The 27,032-nt window shown below is 43.1% G+C and overlaps 1 protein-coding gene across 4 annotated transcripts in view; it reads right to left on the bottom strand.

Moving 5' to 3' along the window:
* The window catches only part of LOC306973219 (phospholipid phosphatase-related protein type 4-like), a 51,705-nt gene that overhangs the window by 15,490 nt on the left and 9,183 nt on the right, over nt 1-27,032 (bottom strand). For all 4 annotated transcript variants that reach the window (XM_079570089.1, XM_079570090.1, XM_079570091.1 and 1 more), the window contains exons 2-6: nt 15,553-15,738; nt 13,412-13,541; nt 10,523-10,718; nt 1,042-1,099; nt 585-758 (exon numbers count right to left, since the gene is read on the bottom strand). In XM_079570089.1, the coding sequence (XP_079426215.1) occupies nt 585-758; nt 1,042-1,099; nt 10,523-10,718; nt 13,412-13,541; nt 15,553-15,738 (744 nt within the window). The remainder of the gene's footprint in view (nt 1-584; nt 759-1,041; nt 1,100-10,522; nt 10,719-13,411; nt 13,542-15,552; nt 15,739-27,032) is intronic.

Raw genomic sequence — 27,032 nt, 5'->3', positions numbered from 1 at the left:
TGATCTGTGCCTTGCTTCTTACTGCCTCATTTTCATCAAACAGTCGGAGCCTGTCGCGCTTGGGCACTGGGGATCAAAGTCATACAAGACCTACAGGCGACATCAACACTAAAACTAACATGCTAATGCTACATTTACCCCATAGAACAGGACATTCAGCAGAACACAGCCTACTTTGAGTGCGAATGCACTTTATGTATAAACCCGCTTTTTAACCCAACCAATCAGCACCTAAGGTTTGCCATATAAGCCCTTTGTTTTCTTGAACTATTCATTGATTTGTGGGAGACATCGTTAATCCCTCATTGGGAAATAAGGGAGGAAAAGCTCTCGCCCTTCATGTGGATGTCTTATGTGTACACAGCCCCCATATCCAGAGGATTTTGGAAAAATCATGCACACACTGGAGAGCAAATATTGCTTCTGTTAAAGTACTCCAAAATACTCCAAAGAAACCCTGTTGAAAGGGGTGTTTTGGTATGTTTTGGTATGTTTTGGTATGTTTTGGTATGTTTTGGTATGTTTTGGTATGTTTAGTGGACGATAGGAGCAGAGGGTGCCGGGTTGGCATGTGCCTGACCCACCAGGTAGACAGCGATGGCGGCTCCCAGCAGCCAGCCGCAGTACACGTCCACTGGGTGGTTCCTGAACTGGATGATGCGGGTCAGACCTGCCAGGATGGCCAGCATGACGACAGAGAAGACCAGCAGAGGCTTCAGCAGCTTGGCCGAGTCCGTCAGCACTGTGTTAAAGTACATCTGGGGACACATAATGGGGAATTCATTTAACGAGACATTCAGTAGAATTTATTTCTATTACAATTGGATTTTTGATTGATGGCTTGTCGTCGTTATGTGTAAACCCAGCATAAAGGACCAAATACCTGTAATACGGTAAACTGCTTTATTAACTTTTTGGTTCATAAAGTTCTGGATAGATCTTCAAGTTAAAACGGTGTTGGAGCTACAGTCATGTCTTTAAACTCTTGAAATGATATCTATTCTTAAACGCATGACTGTTGAGCTGTTATTTCATACTTACAGAGATGTAGACAGCGGCGAAGGCGGCCAGAGTTGCGTGCTGGGACGGAAAGGACTTCCTGGAACACAGCGAAAAACAGAGGGCTCTTTATGCTATTGCTTTCATAATGAGACAGCTGAGGACCAATGAATATTCATCTGACATCGCTGACTTTCAAACTAACTCACCCACTTTAAGGCAAAAGGACACTCTCTATTTAGGCTGTTTATGTCAGCCGCTGATACAGAATGCACTAGACTTTTACTGAAAAAAGATCTAACAGCAGGTTTTCTGACAAATATTGACATATTTTGAGAAACCAAGATGTAGTAGACTCATCCCACAAATTATATCTTGGAAGTGCACCTACATTTCATTGTACATTTTGTCTAAATACGATTATTGTTACCATGGCGTGGTAGTGTTCTCTTTGAGCTGTGGCGTTTTTGTTTTTGGGATGTTTAGTCACAGCTTTCTGCACTAGAGAGCACAGCAGCTTTGGAAAAATTGGAGGACAATGAACGGAGGAGATGTCCGAGTCTGACCAGCGACCGATCTGCACAAGTCTCCTGTCCCTCCTGTAGAGATCGTCGGACGCTCTCTGGGTATAAAGCTGGATGACACTCTTCTCCGTGGGCTTTGTGAGAGTTTTGGGTCAACAATGATCTGGACGGGGCCCATTGGACCGGCTTTCCTGTGGCAGAGTTAAAGTGTTATCTTAAAGGGAGATACCACGCCCATCTCACGGCCTCTTCAGTCTGGCCTCAGGGAGAAGACGGCGGAGTCTCCATCCGTGACAGGTCCAACTGACTGAGGGACAGCTTCAGGAAGCTGAACTCTCCCTTTCCCTCCCACTACTGCCCCAAATCCTCTGCTTAAGAAATGATGTCATCACTTCTAAGCAAGGTCATACCGCCTTTGCGATGCCCAATCCCGTCAGACCTTGGAAGCTAAGCAGGGAAGGGCCTGGTCGGTACTTGGATGGGAGACCGTTTGGTAACACCAGGAAGCCTGGCGAATGTAGTGAGTGAGTGGTTGGTGGTGGTCGGAGGGGCCGATGGCGCAGACTGGTTGCCTCGCTTCCATCAGTCTACCCCAGCGCAGCTGTGGCTACAATAGTAGCTTACCACCACCAAGTATGGAGTGAATGAATAATGCAATGTAAAGTATACCGATCGATTAATTTTTACTGGACTTCGAAATAAAGTTACACAGGTTTTTAGAAAAGCTAGGGCGACATTTATTCTTAATATAATTAAACAGGCACAGGGAAATTCTAAAAAGCTGTGGCAAACAATAGATAAAATTACAGGAAGAGGGAAACCAAAATGCACGGCCATAGAGCTTAAAATAGATGAAACTTACATTAATGATGGCACAGTTGCTGATCACTTCAGCAACTATTTTATAGACTCTGTGAATGAAATCACATCACAAACGTCTGGTTCCCTTCAATTGTTCTCACCACCTGCATTTCTGTCCAATACTGCACTAAAATTTAAAATTATTGATGATGCCAAAACAGATAAAATAATACAATCTTTATCAAATTCAAAGGCCAAAGACTACTGGGGACTTGACAACACACTTATCAAAAAACATAGGGAGACTCTAGCAACAACAATAACCCAAATTATTAACAAATCTATTAATGAAAGTGTGTTCCCTAATGTCTTCAAAGCAGCAGTTATTACCCCAATTCATAAATCTGGTAGTAAAAATGAGGTTAGTAACTATAGGCCCATTAGTATACTACCTGTAGTGTCAAAAATCTTAGAAAAAGCAATCATAGGGCAGTTAACAGAACATCTAAATGATAATAATGCTTTGCACCAAATGCAATTTGGTTTTCGCAGGCAGCATTCCACTGATGCTGCCTGCTGCTACCTAACGGAGAGCATTAGGGCCGGCTTGGACAAGGGGGGCACGGTGGGTGCCGTGTTCTTGGACTTACGAAAGGCCTTCGACGCGGTAAACCACTCTGTCCTCTTGTCCCTAATGCCCAGTGTAATCTGTCCAGTGAAGCACTGGAATGGTTACATTCATACCTTATTGACCGAACGCAGTGTGTGAGAACTAATAATGCAATGTCCTCCTTTAAGCCTTGCACAACCGGGGTCCCACAAGGATCAATCCTGGGGCCCTTGCTTTTCAGCATTTATATAAATAGCCTCCCTGATGTGTGCAAAGACCTGGATATAATTATGTATGCAGATGATGCCGTCATATTCACACATGGAAAGGATATGCAGACAGTGGCCTCAAAGTTGTCTTCAGCATTGGAAGAAATCCAAAATTGGCTCCAATCCTCATGTCTGACATTAAACACTAGTAAAACAGTTGGTATGTATTTTCACAAAACAAATAATACAAAAGAGATGCCTAGCATCTATGTGAATGGAGAGGCACTAAAAAATGTAACAGAAACAAAATACTTATGGCTCTATTTAGACCAAACACTGACGTTCAAAAAGCATATTAAAAAACTAACCAATACAATTAAATATAATATTTCTTCTCTAAAACATATGAGGAACAGCTTGACAGTCGCGGCGGCTTTCACTTATTTCAACGCCATGATAATTCCTCACTTTACTTACTGTTTATCCAGCTGGTCACAGGCAAAGGAGACCACACTCAAACCACTAAGATCCGTGTATAATCAGGCTTTAAAGGCACTCGATAAAAAAACACTTCATCATCATCATTGCAATATCCTGAGTAAGTATAAACTGCTCAGTTTTGACAATCTCATTTTATACAATAATCTAAGAACTATATTCAAAATCACCAATAACGCAGCTCCACCACCACTGAAGAACTTTGTCAGACTTTGTTCTGAGCAAAATACAAGAGCTACTCGATCCACTGCAAACAATAACTGTGTCATACCAAAAAGATCGTCGGCCTTTGCACAATGTGCCTTCTCGTTTCGCTCCATTAAACAGTGGAACGAACTTCCAGACAGTTTGAAACTGTCTGTGGATTTTAATAGTTTTACTAGAAATTTGAAAATTTACATTTTAGATCATCAGTCGTATCAGCATTAATGAATGTATTGTAAACCATAGAGATTGTTTAGTTTTGTTGTTGTTGTGTGTACACTTTTAGGAAAAGCATAGAATGTATTTTATACAGTGATTTTATTGTAGATTGGATTTGTAGATTGTAATTGTAATGCTTTATGTTCACACCTGTCCAGGGACTGCGGATGGAAAATAGCTGCTGAGCTAAATCTGGTGCAAACCATCTCCTCTTGTAAAGACTAATGGTTCTGTACATTGTCCCTGTTTCAATAAATAAATAATAATGAAAGCGTCTTTGAGCGTCCAGAAAAGGGCTGTATAAAACCGATGCATTATTATTATTATTATTATTATTATTATTGTTATTATTATTATTACTTCTGGGTCCAATGGAACTTTAGCCCTATTGACTACAATGGGATTTCAACCTCCTGTTGAGCCACTACAGGCTTTTGTGTGTGATGTCACACTTAACATCCCAATAGTCTGTGCAGAGAATGTTTTTGGCTAACTTCCTGTTGGCCCGTGTAGGGCAATGACCATAGTAAAAGAACGGAGAAGCAGGTTTGATCCTAATGTCTGCGGACTTGGCAAGTCTGAAACTTTGGTCATTAGCCATTAGCATTAACTACTGATCCAGATGTTTTCAGCTGTTGTCAACCATCGACCACATTTAGGCCAAAGTTAGAAATCATTAATGAATGTACAGACCATTGGAGATTTGACTTTAGATACAATTTAGTATCTGAGCTAAATGCTAACTCAATTTCTGATTTTTGTGGAGTCAGAAAAACATCCACTAAACCACTAATCTTCATCTTATACTATGTTAGAAATTCTACAAATGCCATGAAAAGGACAAAACGCATCACACCATATTTCAGTTTTGTGCACGGCTTCCATATTCCTTATATGGGAGCGGAACGTACAATTTGTGAAGGAACAGACTCAGATAGCTAAAGGCATTTCTATGATCTCTAAGGTAAAGAAAATAAACTCAGATAAAAAAAAAAACAGAAGAAAACAAATACATGTGTTTCATTATATGAGTTCAGATGGTGGCACTACTTTACCATTAGCGTTAAATAAACGTTAGCCTTTAGCTTCAAGGCTAACACAGCTACAGTCAGAAACACAGAAGGTGAAGAATTTACATCCTGAGGAATTATCCGACAGCTGCTTGATTTCTGTTTACATTTTATTCAACAAGACTAACTCTCCAATAAAACAGTCGTGATATTGTTTTATTTGCTTTTTGGCTAATATAAGATAAGATAAGATGATACTTTATTGATCTCACAGATGGAGAAATTGCATTCGATGAGAGAGCATCCGGCAGCAGCACCCATTCAGTGCGCACCACTCTTTTTTTTCTTTGGTGAAAGATGGTTGTGTCGCGGCCGCCATCTTCACTGTTTTGGTCACAGGAGGAGCACTGGTTGATGGGAAATCCGTAGACGATGACCACGGCGGTGGAGCTCTTGCGCTTGGCCACGATGTTCTTGGCCACACAGGTGTAGTTGGCCGTGTGGGACAGACGCGCCTGCTTGATGATCAGGTTGTGTCCACGGTGATGTAGAAGTTCCTGTCCTCGGCCGGGTCGATGATCTCGTTGTTCTTCAGCCACTCCACCCGCATGACCTTGGAGGATGGAGAAACTGTAGCTGCCCTCTGTCTCCTCTGATCATCTGAATATCATTATTGTCCCAATAATGATATCTCTCTCATTATTGGGACAAACCACTTGAATAGAGTTGTATTGGCCCCGGTCCTCCAACTGACATTATGACATAATCTAATTCAGAAATTGGAATTAGGACTTGGACTGAGGGAGTGAACTTGCGTAGTTTCATAGTTGATCTCACTTTGACACGATGTAAATCCTGGCTGCTGCTGCTGCTGCTGCTGCTGCTGCTGCTGCTGCTGCTGCTGCTGCTGCTGCTGCTGCTGCTGCTGCTGCTGCTGCTGCTGCTGCTGCTGCTGCTGCTGCTGCTGCTGCTCCAAGGGCAAAACACGCTGACACCTGCGGCCATATGTTCTGCTCTTCACTTCCACAGTAAACAATGACTTTAAAGGAAAAGATGACCTTTGTATCTCTCCAAACGTGTCCATGTTTCTACGACACTGTACAAAAGCTCAGTGCTGCAGGGAGGAAATCTCAAGCATATGTTTGATCTATTATTGATCGACTTCATTCAATGACCCGCATACACTGAAACTACAACACAACTATTTACAAACAAACAACTAACAGGGTTACACAGAACATGGACGGAATCTTTCAAAGGGAAATTAAGCTCGGAAATGTGGGGAATTTTCCAAAATGAAAAACAAATATAGTAAATATAATAAATACATATTACACTTTTGCCAAAACCAAATAAGTACATTTTTTTTTAACTATTACCTACCCATTTATTATATTTTTTAAACATAAAACATTATAGTAATCGTGTGAGGCCCTCTATAGTAATGTAACAACACAAAACATGATCTTCAACTTTCCTAAACCTAGATCTCAGCTCTTGAATTCTCTTTCTGATAAGTGGTGAGAGAAACATTGACTTCACTGATGCTGCCCAATAGGAGGAGGGAGATCATGGCCCGCCTGAGGCTGAGCACAGCTGTCATCTCACAGATCAGAACCATCCACAGACTGACACACACTCAGTGAATGTGCACCAGGAGGACACCAACATTTTACAAAACCTCTAAAACACTTCAAACCCTGATGGTCAGACATGGCCTGAGGATTTTCTACGATTCATATTTAACTGTATTACATTAAATCAGATTCTTCTGCTGCAGTTTATTCCAGTCTGTACAGAATTAGCTTTCAATTGTTCATTTCCATCAATTGACAGTCCTTCAGCTAACACTGAGGACCGTATTCATTCATTTATTTATTTATTTATTAGTTTACTTGACAGGGACAGTACACATTAATGAACATTTCTGTAAAAGTGTCAGTATTAGCTGCAAAGCTAGTTTTCAGCTGTTGTTCCTGGGCAAGGTGTATAATACCAACAACAATGATAAAACATATACATAATGTTATGGTATATGCACAGACCTGACCTCCCACTGGAGTCCAAAAACCACTGCTCTATGAGGAATTAGTCCTGCCTCGCACAATAGAATATTTCTATTACATGGCCGAGTTAAAAACATCGGCCTGGATTGACTTCACTGGAGGAGGGAGTCGTCAGTGTTCTATATCTTAAAGTAGTAAACACTGAATATATATTGGAATCGGACACTGAAACTGTCATCACTTTCTTTCAGAAAGAGCTAAACCTGTATAAATACTGAAGAACAGCACAACTAACAAACAGGCTTTGTTGTCATGGAAATGGCTTTACAGACACTATTTTTTTCCTCACTGTTATTTTATCTGGAACACTGACGTATGATTGTTTCTACAGAACTGGCTTGATTAAAAAAGGAGAAAGGTTTCACAATTATTCAACTATTAAACTCTGATGGGACCCTTCTAATAATGCATTTTACAATTTCAAAGGAATCTCCTGTTGGAGCTCTTTGGTCGACGACGTCCCCCCGTTAAAGTTCTTATTAACTCACAATACTAGAGAAATCCCTTTTAAAATCGGAAATATTACATGTGTCTGACAGCCAACAAATCTCTCAGTTCTGCAAGACTTTTGTAAGGAAGAAAGCGCTAAAATCCGACTGAACTGAAAGACCCTTGGCTGCCAAGAAACATGTTTAAAGCTGTGATACTTGCCGTATCGGGGCGCTACGAGGCATTATTGCTCTCCTTTGTACATTATGGGAATGTCTCAAATCCTCGTGCCTTTTGTTGATCATTTCACCTTCCCCTAGTCACACTTTATTAAAGATGTTTCGCACCCACTGTATTTTTACTGACAAAATGTCACATTCACAAGTGTCCGTCTGGGATTAGGAATCTCATATCCAGGGGAGTCCCGGCTCCAGAGGGGACGATATTATACATGTTTTTAGTGTTAGGGTAAACCAGAGGAAACATGTAACTCCACAGAAAGGCCCCGTCCAGGTAGTCAACAAACCTATAGGACCTTCTCGCTGTGAAGTACAAGCTCTAACCACTGTGCCACCGAGCCGACCAGTCGCACCGTGTGATAATCCTAAAGCAATGAAAACTGATCATATACATGTGAAAAGTGAGGAGAGAGGGAGAGATTTGAAAGTCAACAATCAAAGCTCCTCTGATTCGTCGCTGAGATCCGGGAAAGAGGGACAAAAAAACGATATAATATTACGTACTTTAGATCAAAATGCAAGACCAGGCGGTTCGTTTTGCATTTGGACTTCCACACCATCGCTTTAAGGCCTTGACTTGGGCACAACACTATGGCTTTGGTTCTTCAGGCCCTGCGGAACCCCCGTGACTCTGCTTCTTGTGTATTTCTCGACCTTGTTTGATTGTACTGCATGCTCTCCTCTGGCGCTGTGTACTGTGATGTCCTCCACAGTACACAGTATAGGAGCCCGCAGCCTGCGCGAGAGCCCTGGTGGATTGACGTGACATATCGGAGCTGTGAAAGTGGTGGGAGGCTGAGAACGAGCCCAGAGGACAGAGTGAGCACTTCTGTGGTGCAGATCTCCGCCCGGGACTAACTGTTCAAATATTCACCAAACAGCGTCTTCTTCTGCTGCTGACGAGGGCTGGGGACGTTGTTTTACTTTAATGACACCGATACCTGATACTTTTACTCAGATATTTGTACCCAGCCCTACTCTGGGTCAGAATGCTGATGAATGAATGCTTGTGTTGTGTTTGGTCCGTCTCGAATGGAAGCTCCCGCTCACGGTGGAGCGACGGCCATGTTGAGTGAGTTTGTGTGGAGCGACCTCAGCGGGCAGCGACTACAAGGCCCTCTTATTCAGCGCCGCGTTTCCATGGCAACCACACAGAGCTTTACCACCCAGTGTTCAAACTAGACATTACCTCCCACTCACATCCTCCAGCAGAGGATACGAGAGCCGACAGGGAGGAATTACACAGGGCTGAACCAGGACTAGACCAGGACTAGACCAGGACAAGACCAAGACTGAACCAGGACTGAACCAGGACTGAACCAGGACTAGACCAGGACTAGACCAGGACTAGACCGGGACAAGACCAAGACTGAACCAGGACTGAACCAGGGCTAAAGCAGGACTGAACCAGGACTAGACCAGGACTAGACCGGGACAAGACCAGGACTGAACCAGGACTGAACCAGGACTGAACCAGGACTAGACCAGGGCTGAACCAGGACTAGACCAGGACTAGACCAGGGCTGAACCAGGACTAGACCAGGACTAGACCAGGACTGAACCAGGACTGAACCAGGACTGAACCAGGACTAGACCAGGACTGAACCAGGGCTGAACCAGGACTAGACCAGGACTGAACCAGGACTGAACCAGGACTAGACCAGGACTGAACCAGGGCTAAAGCAGGACTGAACCAAGACTGAACCAGGACTGAACCAGGACTGAACCAGGACTGAACCAGGGCTGAACCAGGACTAAACCAGGACTGAACCAGGACTAAAGCAGGGCTGAACCAGGACTAGACCAGGACTGAACCAGGACTAAAGCAGGACTAAAGCAGGCCTGAACCAGGACTAAAGCAGGACTAAAGCAGGGCTGAACCAGGACTGAACCAGGACTGAACCAGGACTGAACCAGGACTAAAGCAGGACTAGAGCAGGACTAAAGCAGGACTGAACCAGGGCTGAACCAGGACTAAAGCAGGACTAGAGCAGGACTAAAGCAGGACTGAACCAGGGCTGAACCAGGACTAAAGCAGGACTAGAGCAGGACTAAACCAGGACTGAACCAGGACTAAAGCAGGACTAGAGCAGGACTAAAGCAGGACTGAACCAGGGCTGAACCAGGACTAAAGCAGGACTAGAGCAGGACTAAACCAGGACTGAAGACAGGGCTGAGGCTGGATTCAACCAGGACTAAACAAGGACCAAACTATGGCTGAATATTGGGTTAATACTAGACTAAACCAGGACTAAACCAGGGCAAAGCCAGGACTCACCCAGAGCTGAACCAGGACTGTACCGGGACTAAATCAGGACTAAACCAGGACTGAATACTGGACTAAACCAAAAATACTGGACTAAACCATAAATCCAGGGCTACAGCAGGACAAAGTTAGGACTAAACAGGGAAGCACTAAAGCAGAACTGAACAAAGAGCAGAACCAGGACTTTATAAAGAAAGAATAAACCAGTACTAAACCCGGACTGACCACAGGATTAAACCAGGACTAATCGAGAACAAACAGGGTTAAAGCAACAGTGAAAGCAAAGCGGCCACATCTCCATGGTGACGAGTTTGTGACGCCAGGTCTGAGGAGAGCTCGATCCACTCACATGTTCACCAATACAATGAAAGCTTGTATTTCATTCTCGATGCAATGCTACGCAGTCATTGGTCAGTCTAAACCAGGAAGTGGACTGTGAGTGCCGTACCTCCCCGCGGTGATGAGACTCTGGTCCTGTCCAGAGCAGATGTCCTCCAGGATGAAGCCCTCCTCGCAGCTGCTCATGTTGACGTGCGTCAGGTTGGGCTTGCACACCTCCAGCCAGTAGGGGGCGTGTAGGCCGGTGGACAGCTGCAGGATGTCAGTGATCAGGGCGGTGACGCACAGGCCGAAGATGTGCACGCCTGAGCGCAGAAGTGGAAGAAAAAAAACAATCAAGAGCAACTCGTTTGAAATGTTTACGCTATCTACTTTGAAAACACTGTACACTGGTCAGACAGCCCGCAATAAGAGGATGTACCAGCATCGCAGAGAGAACAGCAGCGGTTCCGAATTAACTGTACGAGGACAGCGAGGTCCGAATTTTAGCAAAGGAGCGAAAGAAGGCGACCGTAAGTCTGTTTTGAGAAAAAGTTCAGTAGTTCAGCCGTTAAAAAGAAGGAAAAACTAAACTTTCCCATTTCTCCACCATTACTTTAACAAATGCTGCATTATTAAAGCAGGGGTCTTTCATCTCCCCCATGGTGTCTCTGGCCAGAAAACCACAATTGCAACTTTCCTGCCTCCGGGTCGGAGCCCCCAATACACACTAATGGGATCGCGAAGAAGAAGCTAACAAGCTAACAGGTAAAACTAACTATGGGCTAGCGCCACTTAAACAGTATTTACAGCCAAGTTTGAGTGAAAAAAAATCATCTCCATTGCGTAATTAGATGTACAATATCCCTCTGTCCCTTTGTCTTTTCTGTCAGCGCAGTATTTACTCTCATGGACAATTAATGAGTAAAAAAATATAACATGCTACGACACCTGTTGTGGCGCTTATGGCCTCTAGGGGCAAGAGTTACTTAGCACTGCTTTATATTCTCTACCAAATAAAGATACAGACATGGAGAGGAGCAAACAGCCCATAAATACTTTTAAAAGGACAATTCTAAACAGGAAGCTAGTGTTAGCTTCACGGTATATATGCTAGCGTGAGCAACGAGTGCAGTTTTTCGCTTCTACTGAACTATTTGCTGTGAAAAAGCATCCATATCGATTTTGGCTTGACTTTATTGGTGTGTAGTTTATTGGTGTATAGCATGGTTGGCATGGCAACAGTTTAAAAATGTTTACCTCTATGTATGTCACTTCCTGTGAGTGATTAGAGGCTATGCGACATTACAACATGGCATGTCTGCATTGTTACTTGTTGATTTGACACTCAATTTGCAATATTGATTTAAAATGTGCAGTATACGTCAACTGAAAAGTTGAGGGTATTCTGTTATAACTTTTCAGTTGACATATACTGCCTGACCCAGAAAAAATGTGTACACATGGATTTAACTAACTGCCATGACCTGGGGCGACTGCAGTTGGTCAGGTCCAGGTTCAGCATCACATTTTATTAGTTTATTTGGTCGGGACAGTGCATGTTAATGAGCATATATGGGTCTCATGCATTAACCTTAGGCTAATTTCCAACCGTTGTCCCACACTCGCACTCTCTGACACACTCTCATTCATCCGGGTCTATTGTACATGTTTTTAGTGGTAGGGGAAGAAGAAACATAAACAGGCACGGGGAGAACATGCAAACTCCACACAGAAAGGCTCCGACCAGGTGAGAATCGAACCCGGAACCTTTTAGCTGTGAAGCACGAGTGCTAACCGCTGCGCTACCGTGTCGCTCATGTTTTCCACTGGCAATCACCACCCAGTCCAGTGCCACGTCTACCCGTGTAGGTGAATGTCTCCACTGGCCAGACCAGGGTCAAACAAGATCAGCCAGGCACAAACTTTGGGACCGAACTCAGCCCTGGGCCAAAGTGCTGAACTTGCCATGGCGTGGACAAACTGAGCTCTGACTGGGCAGAGGAGAGAGGAACGCCCTCACTAAAACATGCAGGTCATACTGATTTAATATTTCACATCATACCGCTGTTGAAAAAGGGGATTTTGCGATGATAGTATTTAGCCGCTGTTAGCACAACTTTAGCAGGTCTGCATGTAGCTTAGCTTCATAGCTCGTCTTTTAGCGGCTTCTTTCCTCTATCGTTTGCATTGGATCCTCTGAATAATTCCATTAACTCCATCAAAAGGCATCATTTGACCACAGTGTTATCATAAAAACTCACAAAAGTTTTCATGGCCGTTCTGTTGTTGCTTCAGTAATGTGTATTCCAGCGCGTGCGTCCATGAGAGCTCCGCCCTCAACGACTGTGTTCGTTTGTAATGGAACTGGTAAACCATACAACGGCGCACACTGCAGTAAAATGGTGCTGGTTTGAAGCGTACTATGTGGAAAAAATTATATGTGCCCAAAAAATTAGGTCAGCTGACTACCTGAACATCCTGAATGACCAGATTATTCCATCCATGGATTTATTCTTCCCTGGTGGCACGGGCACATTCCAAAAAAGACAGGGGTCATCGTGCTCACATTGTGAAAGAGTGGTTCAGGGAGCACGAGATGAGTCCAGATCTTAACCCCATTGAGAATCTTTTGGGATGTGCTGGACAAGGCTTTGTGCAGTGGTCACACTCTCCCATCCGCAATATAAGATCTTGGTGAAAAATGAACAACACACTGGATCTTTGGACAGCACAGAAGCTTATAGAAACCTTTGGGGGGTCAGGCAGTGTACAGTCAAAGCTCTTTCAAAACAAAAACAAAACTCACGCATTTTTACGTATGAAACTCCTCATTAATTACCATTTTAAATGATAGAAAAACTTTCAGTACATTTTTTCTAGTATTTGGAAACGTTCCAAATGGCTCTATCTCTAAATGTATTTGTCAGTCCTATTCCCCTGCAGCGTTTGTCACAGCTCTTTGAAATGAAAAGCCCCGGAGCCTGAGTGACATGTGTGTGGGCTTCTGTCTCCTCACCGATGAAGCGGACGGCTCTTCGGATGTAGGAGTTGAAGTTGCATCCAGCCGCGTTGATGTTGGCCTCGGTCTGGCCGGAGGAGGACCGCCGCGACAGATAGCAGTACAGGATGGCCTCGCCGATCAGGATCTGGCAACGCAAACACAGATGGAACGTTAGGCTGAGTGGGTACGACGAGTGATGGGACTTTCTCCACGGCAGAGACAACATCCATCGTGTATGAACTGCTCAAATAATACAAGTATCTTATGTTTGTAGAGCTCGCAACTCCAGGGTTAAAAGGTTTATTTTACAACAAATATCTTTGCTAAATAACTGCAGCCTGTGATCTGCTAATTGTGACCTTTCAAATTGATTTCATATGTAGATTTGATCACGAAGAATCTTGCAGCCTTGCAGCAGGTTTTGTAATATTCCTTACACATCACCGGAAATGAGGTCATTATGTTCAAATCAAAGAGTGGTTTCACTGATTACAATTGCAATGTTGATTTATTCACAATAACAAAACATTTTACATGATGTTTATATCTCAAACCGATGATCCACTCAGTCGGAAAACAGACTGAGCCCCACCAGACCCGAAGATTACACCAGTTTGTGAAATACACTGAAGAAGTGATTCTATGAATAAACAACAATAATTGCTTCAAGCAAATCCTTTGAGGAAAATCTTTTGCAAACTGTATTAGCTTTTCTGACTAGTCTGGTCCGCCTGTCTAAACTGGAGAAAAGAAAAACAATCAGACTATAAGGACATGCCTTAAGATACAGTGTCTGGTAAGGGCTAAAGCAGGGGTTCCCAAACCTTTCAGGCTGCGACCCCCAAAATCACTCAACCAACATCTGGTTTAATGATGTCAGTTTGGAGACTGCACTTTGATATTTGGCTTAATTTAAAATCTGTTACAAAAAATACATCAAATTAAAGGTCAGAAATGTAAAAAATATCGTCTCAAAATCATTTTGCGACCCCAATTCGCGACCCCCCCCCAAAGTGGTCCCAACCCTCACTTTGAAAACCACTAGGCAATATATCAAAATACGCCTTTGTTACAAATAAAGTATCAATGCTTGATAAATCAATGTTTTATCAAAGTAGCAATACTTTCAGTACTTTTTAAATGTAGCATTGCTTCTGAAACAGTGACACACTTTGTGTTACGCCTACATTTATGCTGTGGTAACGCACTACTCAAAGTGGCATTTGGTTTCTAGCTTTTGGACACATCATCCTTTTTACCTGTTTCAAAGGTTTCACTATATTTACTGTATCGCAATATAGATCATATCGGCCCCTAAGTATCGTGATGAATATTGTATCAGTCCATAAGTATCATGATAAGTATTATATCAGCCCCTAGCTATCATGATGAAAATTGTATCAGCCCCTAAGTATCATGATGAAAATTGTATCGGCCCCTAAGCATCATGATAAGTATTGCATCAGGCCCTAACTATCATGATAAATATTGTATCGGCCCCTAAGTGTCATGATTAGTATTGTATCTGCCCTTAAGTATAGTGATGAATTTTGTATCGGCTCCTAAGTATCGTGATAAGTATTGTATTGGTCCCTAACTATCATGATAAACATTGTATCAGCCCCTAACTATCATAATAAATATCGTATCGGCCCCTAAGTATGGTGATAAGAATTGTATCAGCCCCTAACTATCATAATAAATATTGTATCGGCCCCTAAATATCGTGATAAGTATTGTATCGGCGCCTAAGTATCGTGATAAGAATTGTATCAGCCCCTAACTATCATATTAAATATTGTATCTGCCCCGAAGTATAGTGATGAATTTTGTATCGGCTCCTAAGTATCGTGATAAGTATTGTATCAGCCCCTAACTATCATAATAAATATTGTATCTGCCCCTAAGTATCGTGATAAGTATTGTATTGAATTGTAGTTTAGAGTTAGCCGTTAGCTTCATGACAAAAACACCAACACAGAAGTTACTGTTTTGAACATGTCGTCTGTGACAGTTCATCAGTGACCCGTCACATGTCACGTAATCTGAAATACTCTTAACTCCTCTCAGGGCTACATAGGGGTCAGACAAGCAGCGGTCAGACAAGCAGCAGTCAGTAACCGAGCGCTCCCATGAGGTGTCAAAATGCTACTCACGGTGACCGTGGGGGCGGCGAAGGCCAGGCTGAACAGCAGAGGGAGGGGGCACACCTCCTGCTTGGGCTGGATGTACGGCAGCGACAGGCTCCGGTCGCTGCATGAGTACCCAGAATGCACCGGCTCAAAGATGTCCGTGAGCTCCAGGAAGTAGAGGCTGACCACCGACGAGGCCAGGATCGGGAGCTGCCCGAGGGAGACAAAAACTGCAGTCAGGAACAAGAACTTTTCTCAACGGACTGATCTCTTAGCGACTGAATCAGGGCTGGAGGCGATAATGTATGACTCTGATATAACATCCAGTGACCATATGATGAAGTGACCGTCAGTGACTCAGGACAATACAGCGCTATGCTACAGTTTCCCCCCCACTCCTCTCATAGGTGCAGTCTGTTTACTCATACCAGTCTTATTTGCATCAATTGTCCCACACTCACACTCTCAAACACACACTCATTCATCCTGGCCTATTGTACATGTTTTTCATGGTAGGGGAAACCAGAGTACCCGGAGGGAAACCTACGCAGACACAGGGAGAACATGCAAACTCCACACAGAAAGGTAGGAATCGAACCTGGGACCTTCTCACTGTGAAGCATAAGTGCTAACCACAGCACCACTTAGCTTTGATGCCAGTGTCGGGTCCCGGGACAGCATGAAGGGAAGTGACTTGGTTGTTTGGGCTCATTTACATGATACAAATGTAAAAGAAATGGTCTTTTATGGATTAAATGAACATCATTGTTCTGTTTTAATCCTTTAATCACATTACAGAAACGATCATTCACAAGGTTGCTTTCATTAGATGTTTATTGGTTTATTTGGTCGGGACAGTGCATGTTAATGCACATACATGGGTCTCATGCATGTAAACACGCCACGCCAGATTGTAGCCACAGGCTAATTTCCATCTGCCGTCCCCCATGTGCACTCTCAAACACACTCACATTCATCCTGGCCTATTGTACATGTTTTTAGTGGTAGGGGAAACCGGAGTACCCAGAGGAAACCTACGCAGACACAGGGAGAACATGCAAACTCCACACAGAGAGACCCCGTCCAGGTGGGAATCAAACCCGGGACCTTCTAGCTCTGAAGCACAAGCGCTAACCACTGTGCCACACTCATAATCAATCAATCAAACTTTATTAATTAAGCGCTTTTCATACCGAAAGGTATCACAAAGTGCTTTACAGATAACAACATTTAAAACAATGAGCCTGCACAACCTCCCGTATATCTATTTTACATATTAGGACTAAATAAATAGATTAGTCAGTTAAAAGCTAAGCTAAAAAGGTGGGTCTTGAGCCTGCTCTTAAAAACATTCTCGTTCTCTGCAGCCCTGAGCTCCTCCTCAGCCCTGAGCTCCTCCTCAGCCCCGAGCTCCTCCTCAGCCCCGAGCTCCTCCTCAGCCCTGAGCTCCTCCTCAGCCCTGAGCTCCTCAGGTAAAAGCAGTTCTGAAAGATAAGAAGGACCAAGACCATAACGACATTTAAAAACCATTAAAAGAACTTTCAAATCGATCCTGAAACACACGGGGGCCAATGCAGCGATTCTCAAACCGGTGTAATGTGGTCCCGCCATAACTTATTTATTCAGTAAAAGTTGCTAAAGTTTAAGGATCTTGTAAATTATTATATGACGTCAATATTCCTACATAAAACGTTCAACAAATGATTACCGACTAACATGCAGTGTTTCTTTACAATTGGAGAGAGAGAGCATCATCTGAGAGGATTTGGAGATTTGACTTTGTGAGTTATACAACAGGTCTGGTCACTATAGAGAGAGACTGGGCTGCGATTAAATTAGTTTTATTTTTCCCACCCCCTTTCAAGCTAATTGGAGCTTGCTTTTTGTTGTATGTTTAAATGAATTTTGTTTTCTTTGTTTTCTTTTCATTATTTGCCTGAAATAGATAAATAATTAAATGGTTTTATATGACAAATATTTGAGCAGAGCTATCGAAACATTCATAATTCAGGTAAACTAATCATTAAAGCATCATGTGCCTTAATACGTACAAATGTTCATTGTGTTCAGATGTTAGTGATAACTGGAGTAATCAGATTACATTCTCTTCAGAAATCTAAAACTCCGGGTTTTACATGAGCCAGAAAAGATTTGGATTTTTACAGCAACTGAATCGAGACGATTGAAAATGATTGCGGCTCCATATTTGGACTTGGAGTCAAAAAGTCAAACTTTTATTAAGGATGTAACATGGGGAGAGCTGAGACGATTTAGTCAATATTTCAATCTGGGACTCGAACCCACAACTTCGAGGATGGAGCATTTGGGATTTATTTCATTGATAACGTGATTCTTTTGCGATTTCTTTCTAGTTCATTTTGTAGAGTTGTTGTCTTTTAAATGTGAAAGATTAGAACAAAATCAGATGGTGCTGTTTAGTCTCTTCAATAATCACACCTCCACCTGAGCACCCACAGGACAGCACCCACAGGACAGCACCCACAGGACAGCACCCACAGAGCAGTACCCACAGGACAGCACCCACAGGACAGCACCCACAGGACAGCACCCACAGGACAGCACCCACAGGACAGCACCCACAGAGCAGAACCCACAGGACAGCACCCACAGGACAGCACCCACAGGACAGCACCCACAGAGCAGTACCCACAGGACAGCACCCACAGGACAGCACCCACAGGACAGCACCCACAGGACAGCACCCACAGGACAGCACCCACAGAGCAGTACCCACAGGGCAGAACCCACAGGACAGCACCCACAGGGCAGAACCCACAGGGCAGAACCCACAGGACAGCACCCACAGGACAGCACCCACAGGACAGCACCCACAGGACAGCACCCACAGAGCAGAACCCACAGGACAGCACCCACAGGACAGCACCCACAGGACAGCACCCACAGAGCAGTACCCACAGGACAGCACCCACAGGACAGCACCCACAGGACAGCACCCACAGGACAGCACCCACAGGACAGCACCCACAGAGCAGTACCCACAGGGCAGAACCCACAGGACAGCACCCACAGGGCAGAACCCACAGGGCAGAACCCACAGGACAGCACCCACAGGACAGAACCCACAGGGCAGAACCCACAGAGCAGCACCCACAGGGCAGAACCCACAGGGCAGAACCCACAGGACAGCACCCACAGAGCAGCACCCACAGGACAGCACCCACAGGACAGCACCCACAGAGCAGCACCCACAGAGCAGCACCCACAGAGCAGCACCCACACAGCCACATCCTATCACCAGAGGGGCAACCTTCAGGGGAGACACTGGGAGAGCCTAAAAATATAAGAAACCATCTAAAAACCAATAAATAAATAGATAAATATATAATTATATAATTATATATAATTAGGTCTAAATAAATAGATGTCAGTTAAAAGCTAAGCTAAAGAGGCGGGTCTTGAGCCTGCTCTTAAAAAGACGTGGGTGGGTGAAGCTGAACCGGAGAAAATGTGCCCGGTTAAAGGGACCAAACCTGATTTTATTTCTAGAAATGAAAGGGAATGCATTAAGTCCTCCTCTAGTATAACCTGTCTCTGAAAAATGGTGTGAAATTTGCCTTGGATGTTTGGAGTGTGGCTCAGGTCTTTTCTTGGAGAGGTCAGAGCTGAGCGGTTGAAGCTAAATGCTAACCAGAAGGAAGCTAACAACGTTCTGAGCAGTTCAAACACTGACTTCTTCACAGAAACATGCGTGTTTTTTTATTTTGATGTTCTTGAGCACTGACTACGAGTACATTGTCTTTCATTTATATCCTGAGTAGACATATTGTTACATATTGTAGTACTGCATAATTCTGCTTCGGTATTCAAAATGGCCGCCATAACAACAAAGCTCACATGTCTAAAGGGATGTATGAACTTGTCTCTGTGAAGACTTCGGATGCTACAAATATGTTAGAAAAGTTAGGAATGAATTTGTTGTTTACCACACGTATATTTTGCACATTTCTGATGGTTTGTAAAAAATATCGCGTGATTACTGTTATCGGCAAAGTCTATAAAATGAGACATTCCGTTTTGTCAACATCGCCCACCGCTAATTAGCATTTACACAACAGACTCTGACAGACGTCCTCCACTCCCCTGCTGCGAGATGTGGGCATGGAATTAGGACATTGTGTATTTAAAAAAAAGTGTCTCAATCTTTTTTTTTTTTGCTAAACTAAATAACAGGAATACAGTCGGGTCTGAATGTTCACAAGCCAGACCGGAGCGCTGAACTCAAGTATTCAAGTTATTCAAGTAGCATGAAAACAGCATCGTCTGACTTGTATTATCTGAGATGCCGATACCTGAAATATTTCCCATACTTATTCTAAAATATTTGTCATGTAGAATCAGAAAACAGATATACACAACTACAACATCAGGTTCATCTTCAATGTCATAAATGGGGAATCATAGGGGAAAAAATGGAGGGAAAGTGGGGGCAAATATGTGGGGAAATATTAGTCATGAAAAAAATAAGGCGCAAAAAATTGGGGAAACAACCAAAAACTGTGGCTAAAATTGTTTTTTTTAAAGAAATTGGGGAAAATGGGGCAAAAAAATAAAGCCCAATCATATATTTGAGCTGAAATAACCTCTTCCTTCAGTGCTGTTCCTGGACCAACAGAATCAAAACTTGGATCTAAAGATATACGTTTTTTTTCCGTACCTGCTTTCAATACTTTCTTTGTTTGATACCAGTAGAGCCTGAAACCTTTTTTTCCTGATACCAGCCTAGTACCCAGCCCTCCCGATACCAGAATCGGGCATGGGCTCGATATTATGTGCTTGTACTCATACTCATTAAAGGTCTTATATAATGTAACATCGACTTTTTGGGGCTTTTACCCACGTTGTAATGCTATTTCCTTATCAAAAACACCCCCAGAGTGGTTTTTGACTCCATTCACACAGTTCTCAACAATCCTCCTGAATCCTGCTGCTCCGCCCTCTGCTGGAAAACCAATGACTGGTGGCCCCATTCCTAAGTCGGTATCCATAGCCGACTCAGGAACGGGGCCACCATCAGTCACCTCCTCTACATGGATGACATGTATACAAAAACAAGTGATAAAAGATTTGTTTTAAGAAGTGACTTAAAAACAGGCAGAGACTGAGCCTGTCTAATCTCGGTAACTGATTCCAAAGGAAATGGAAAAGCTACGGTCGCCACGAGCTTCACGAGAGGGAACATGGAGCTGAATCAGGTCAGAGAGGCAGGAGGGGGCGAGGCCATTCAAACCTTTCAAAGTAAGAAATTTAAAATCTCTAAAGCACACCAGCAGCCAATGAGTCGCTCTCACGTGGACGCGCTCCAGTTGAAAGTCGAGCTGCAGCACATTGGACGAGCTGCAGCCTTGAAAGTGCATGTTGGCTCATCCCACAATAAAGTGCAATGATCCACAAAAGCATGACGGTCTCAAAGTGATATTTTTGCATTAAAATAGGTTTAATTTTTGCAAGTTGCCTAAACTGAAAAAAGCTTCTTCTTCTTTCTCCTTCGGTACTAGAGTAGTCAGAAAGAGCTAAATAAAGAGGTACAGCATGACCATAAGCAACATTTAGATGCAGAAAAAAACAATACTCTAGGCCAGTGGTTCTCAACCTTTTGGAGCCGCGACCCCCAATATAACAGGTAAAGCGGTTTGTGACCTCCCGCCCGGGTCACACCGTGAAAAATAGGAACATTAGCCTACATAATTCTTAAAAAACAAAGAAAAAAAATGGCTAAAATAAAATTCAACAAACTATGAACAAATAATGGCACTCACATACACACACATCAAACACATGCTACAATAAAACAGTAGATTATATGCTAATGAAAATATGTATATTTTGTCTAAATGATCTGGCGACCCCCCTAATTTGTCTCGCGACCCCCTTGGGGGTCCCGACCCCCAGGTTGAGAACCGCTGCTCTAGGCTACTTGCCATGCGCCAACACACAGGAAAATCCACATGGAGCTGTAGTGAGGCTAATGCGAAAAGAGGCCAGTGAGAGGAGCCGTCATCCTGCGGACCGTCAGTCTATGACCTAAGTATCTTTTAGGAAAATGCCTTGTACTCGTATCAGTAGTCGGTATCTTGGAGTACTTTCTAAAGCCAAACCATCGGTGCATCCCGACTGAAAACATGAATCACAAAAGTGAACTCCTGTCTCAGTCTATCGAAGTTCAAATGTTGTTATCTCGACAGGCCTGAGGACCAGCTCATGCCGGGGCAGGTGGGTGAGAGTGCTGAGCTCCTGGGAAGGAGAAATGAGGTCAGTTTGGTAACCCTTTAGTGGTTCTCAGTCCACTGGTCTGGTCTTCCACATGCTACTACAGATGAACTGACTGCAGATTCTCTATCAGGTACTCCCTCCTCTCCTCGGTCTATTCCCAAACCCACATGTCATTAACACCGCTATCAACACAGCAGTCAGCGTTTATCTCCCATCCACACACCTCATTCACACCGTTTAGCTTCATTAGCCACATTAGCTCCTGCCACTGAGGTGTTTGTGAGGTGGCATTTTAATGGTGAACTCCTGTCTGCGTCTAGAGGAGAAGATTTTTACAAAAGTCAAGAGGACTGAGAGGTGGTGCCATTCAGGAGTCTGCCTTCAGCACAACCACGTCCAAAAGACATGGAAACATTGTAATATATATGGTTCTATTTGATGCCTTAGTCTGTGTTTATTACTCTTATGGATGACATGGATTCAAAGGATGTAAGAGGGCCACAAAAGCTACACCATGAACGCAACTAAAGTTTTATTTTGGCCATTACATTTTTTTCGACACAATGCTTGGTTTTCGATACCGATACAAAAATATTTGTCGTCAAGAAACAGAAAACATCATCATCTCCTATGCCAAGAAATGTGTGTAAAATGGGGAATAATTGTTGAAAAAAGGTTACTCAAACATGAATACATGAGAAAAAAACACCAAGTCTGTTATTGATGAGTTATTGACTGAGTGGCGCCATCTTGTGTTCATGGCCAGACTGCAGGTCTAACTTAAACTTACATTGAAATTTGTGACGTCATTTATCGATGTAACGCGATATCCCTGACATGCCACTGTGTAAATATACTTTTGGTTTCGATACAGTCGTCACAATAATGACTGTATTGACTCATTGTTCAATAAATGATAGATACTTGACAGATATAGATGTAGCCGAGTTACACTACTTTACTTTTGAGTTACTTTTGAGTTACTTTTGGCAAAATATAAACTGAAAAAAGCTATGGCTCGTTTGAAAGGTGAGAGTCTAAGCTCTCCGTAGGTTAAAACGGTTTAATTCTACGTGCCTCGGTTCCTGAGAAATCCAAGCTAAACAGAGGCTAGTTTTGATCAAAATCACAGATTATTTCTAGAAACGGAGATGACGGGTGTTTATGCAACATCCTCCTCTCTCCTCTCTGGACTGACACTAACGTTTTGAGAAGAGGCAAATGCCTAAATATATTAGTTTCAAGACAATTTTCAATGACAACATTGTTGACACGTTTTGAAACAACGCGTGTTATCGATCTCTTTCGCTCTTTATCGCGTGTGCATTTAAACATCCTGGTTCCTTGAAGACTTTAACAGGATGCTTCTCAGCCGTCCTTGGACCGATTTCAACCATTTAAAAACTCAGACAAACGTTAAAATCTCAACTGTTTCGATCTTTCCATGGGAAGCTGCTCTGCTTTGTCAAACACGCTACAGAGAGCGAGAGAGAAGTGTCGGGTTTACAGCTACGAAACACCACGCCCCTTTAGACTAAAACAAAGAAAAGAAACGCAATAATACGAAATGTCCAGAAGTTTTTGATTGTCATCTATTTCACTTCTGTTCATCACGGAGCTACCAAAATCACACATAAGGTGTATTAGAGTGTCTAGTTTCGTAATAAAAAAATAAACTTTTGGCACTCAGTGTGTTAATTTTGACAACATATTTTAATTTTGTTCTAGTCTTTTGACGAAAATATCATTTCATTTTAGTCAAGGTTTTGTAAAAAAAAAAAGAAAATTCTCTTTGATTTTAGTCTAGTTTTAGTCGACTAAAACTAAGACGAATCTAGTCGACTTTGCATTTATAATATTTACAATAATCATATTTATTTCAGGTCCTCTGCTTCATGTTTCTTATCCCACATGAACAAAGCTCAGAGCTGTTCCTCTAAATGAGATGAGGCTCTTTCAAACTGTCAGTGAAGTTTGGATGATTTTAGTCTCTTCTTTTCATTTTCATTTAGTTTTATTTTAGTCAATAAAAATATCTGGACATTTTAGTCATAGTTTTAGTCCCATGAAGAACTTTTAATTCCTTCCTCTACCTCTGTCCATGGCAAAATAAATATGATTAATTCTCTCACCGCTGAAATATTATTAGGCAAAACGCAGATTAAATTCATCGAAAGCCTCGAGCGATTCACCACCGACCCAGCTCAGAACAGCTTCAACTGGGCCGTGTGCACAGCGGGACGAGGAGGGCGGCTCTAAACTCCCGAGGAGGAGTCGCTGTGCGGGCAAAGAATGGTGCTGCATTATATTTGGTGGCATTTTTTCATTCATACATCAATACAAACCTTTTAAATGTTAATGTACTTAAAATGTAATGACTAATATATTACCCTAATTTGTTGGAGACTTTACTTTTGTAATCCGTCACCCCCAACACAGCAGATCAACAACTGTCATTTTTAAGCTTTCGAGTTTGTCTCTATGGCATTATAAGGTCTAATATATCAAACCTTAGATAACAGGCCTAGGTTCCGGTTCTTTGCAGATGCTCACAGCCAAACCATTGATGCTGAGTCACAACAGAAAGCCCAACATTTCCCCCCCGGCTCTGCTCCTCTTGATTCGGGCCAGACGTGTGTGGACACTGCGGAGACAAGACGAGTAGTATGGGCAGCACTGCGCCTCCCTCTCTCTCTATCCTCTCCCCACCACACATATAAAAATACTTCCATTCAGAGGGGTTGCCATAGCAGCCGCTGGTGGGCAGAATGTGCGAGAGTCGGCCCGATCGAAAACGTAGGAGCCGCGCCGTCGAGAAAAAAAGCCCGGCGCAAATCAGCCAAAATCCGTCAGAAATTCACTCCGTTTGGAACAAATCCGTGCAGTTCTCCACAGATTTTTTTCCCCCCCCCTCCAAAGGGTGCTGCTCACGCCAACCCGATCTGGCCCTGTTTATGTCCACGCGACGAGGAAAGGGAGCGGGAATCAGCAGAAACACAAGCTCTCTAGTTAGTCAGGCATTCATAATTCATCTACATGACTCGAAAAGGAAGTTAGAAGGAAAACAGTTCCGATTCAGCGGCGTTTAGCCTGGCCATGGCAAACGTGGCAATGGGAAAACTAGGGATGCCAGTGGGAAATGACAGCACAGAATGTCACCTCTATGTGGTATGGTAAGTAATGTCCAGATGGTGTGTCAATCAGGGAGAACGATTCCAGAGAGGAGTCGCCAAAGGGGAGTCAAATATTCTGCAGTTTTTCACGAGAAGAGGAGAGGCCGAGGATCACCGCGGCAGAAGCAGAGTCAAAACAAGTGAAGTTTAATTTTATAAAACGTACAAAAGCCGGTGCTCTTCACGCTCACAGGGCCAGGCAACATGGAGCTCTGAGGCCCTGTCCACACGTAGCGAAAGAGCACTTTACAGTCGACTATTTTACACCAAATACCTGTCCCACATTCAAAGACAGCAACAGCGGTTTTGGGTCAGACCGGGGACACACCTCTGCTGGAGAACTTTGAGATGAAGTCGTCATGAAGAGGAAGATGAATGTCACGGTCTGCTATGTGTGGGAAAGGCCTGAGTTTTGCACATGGATAAAAAAATTTCGACAAGTGACCAATCACTCTGAGTTTTCCTCAGGGTAGGCGGGTAATTTGCGAATCCAGAGTGCTCCGGGTTCATCACATTCTCATGCAATAATGACATTTGCAATCGCGCACAAAGCTCGGGCGAAAGCTACACTTTATGCTAAACTATTTTTGTCTTTCACAGCCAATTTGTCAGTGAACTTTAAACATATTGTTTACTCTCAGTGGAGTGTCAGCCTGCATGCTGTGATTGGGTGATTGTGCACAATATGGAAAGAATTAAAATCTGTTGTGTTCTTCATTTCAATCATTGACGAGGCCAACTCAAAGCAGCTGACTGTCAAAGATACTAATATTACGCCGGGGGAGCCCAAACCTGTAGCTTTTCTTTCCAAGGAGCTTCACAAAAGCTTTCTTGACTCTCGACTTGAGTCAAATCTGAAGACTTTCTTGGCAAAATAACATGTACAAAGTCACATTATACTTTTTCTATTGGTAATCTGTTGTGCACTAATGGATTCTGTTATGAACGTCATTTTCTTTCTGTGTGTATAGGGCTGGACAAATAATCGATTAATCGACAACTAATCGATTACTGAAATAGTTGTCAACTATTTTAGTCATCGCTTAATCGTTTTCTGGTTTACAAAGACTCAAATACAAAACAAATGACTTGAAGATGACTACTTTATTTTCAAACTATGGGTGTGCAGAGTGTTTTGTACGTTATAAATTTCATAAATGATCCGTCAGTGCCTCAGGATAATTATCTAATCAGAAAGCAGAATAAACTCCACTCTTATTGTTGCCAAATCCTGTAGTTTTAAACCAGTTAAAACTTCTTCAATTCCGGAAAAAGTCCATTCAGTTCACTTTAATTTGACTCCAACAAGTCTTAAAGGGACAGACCACTGTTTTTCCATACTGAGATATGTTGTCACCTGAGCTTAGACGAGTTGATACATAACTGTCTGGTCTTTGTGTGTGCGCTCAGTCACGCAAAAAAACCAAAGATGTTGTTAGCATTTGGCCTCTCCCAGTATATTCTTATAGCTCCAAACGGAGTGAAGTTAGAAGTGACCAAGCTCTTCCACAGGCACAAAGACCAGACAGGTACGCATCATCATACACCTTTCACAGCCAAGCGATTCATCGAGAAAATAATTGGCAGATTAATCTATTACCAAAATAATCATTAGTTGCAGGCCTGTGTGTGTATAAACACAAACATATAGTTCATCATCTAAAGCTTTTCTACAAAGTACAAGCTAGACTTCATGGATGAGACGCAAAAACAACAGAGTACAGATGACGTCTAAGTACCTTTGTTTCTGTTGCACACTGACATAGGCGTGCACACAGACAATCCAAACAAATCTTGCAGGTTTGATTTGTAATCACAATATGATGCAGACACGGAGAAGTCTCATTGGTACCAACAAATATCTCTATTGGGCAAAAACATTTGACTCTACGCCAAGAGAAAAAGGTCAAGAACAAGGCCCTTAACTGTCCAGGGCGTTACTGAAGTCGAATCCTCAAAGTAGAAGCAGCAGTCTTCACCCTGCAGAGGTGTTTAGCCCCGCCTTTCTGTGATGCTCTGATTTGGGACATGTCGCAGTCCTTCCTCACAACCTCTACTGCACTGACCGACATTTACGCC

The sequence above is a fragment of the Gobius niger genome (genome assembly GCF_951799975.1).
Source record: "Gobius niger genome assembly, chromosome: 13".
NCBI lineage: Eukaryota > Metazoa > Chordata > Actinopteri > Gobiiformes > Gobiidae > Gobius > Gobius niger.
The sequence above is the reverse complement of the archived record's forward strand: the minus strand, read 5'-3'. Positions and strand labels throughout refer to the sequence as shown.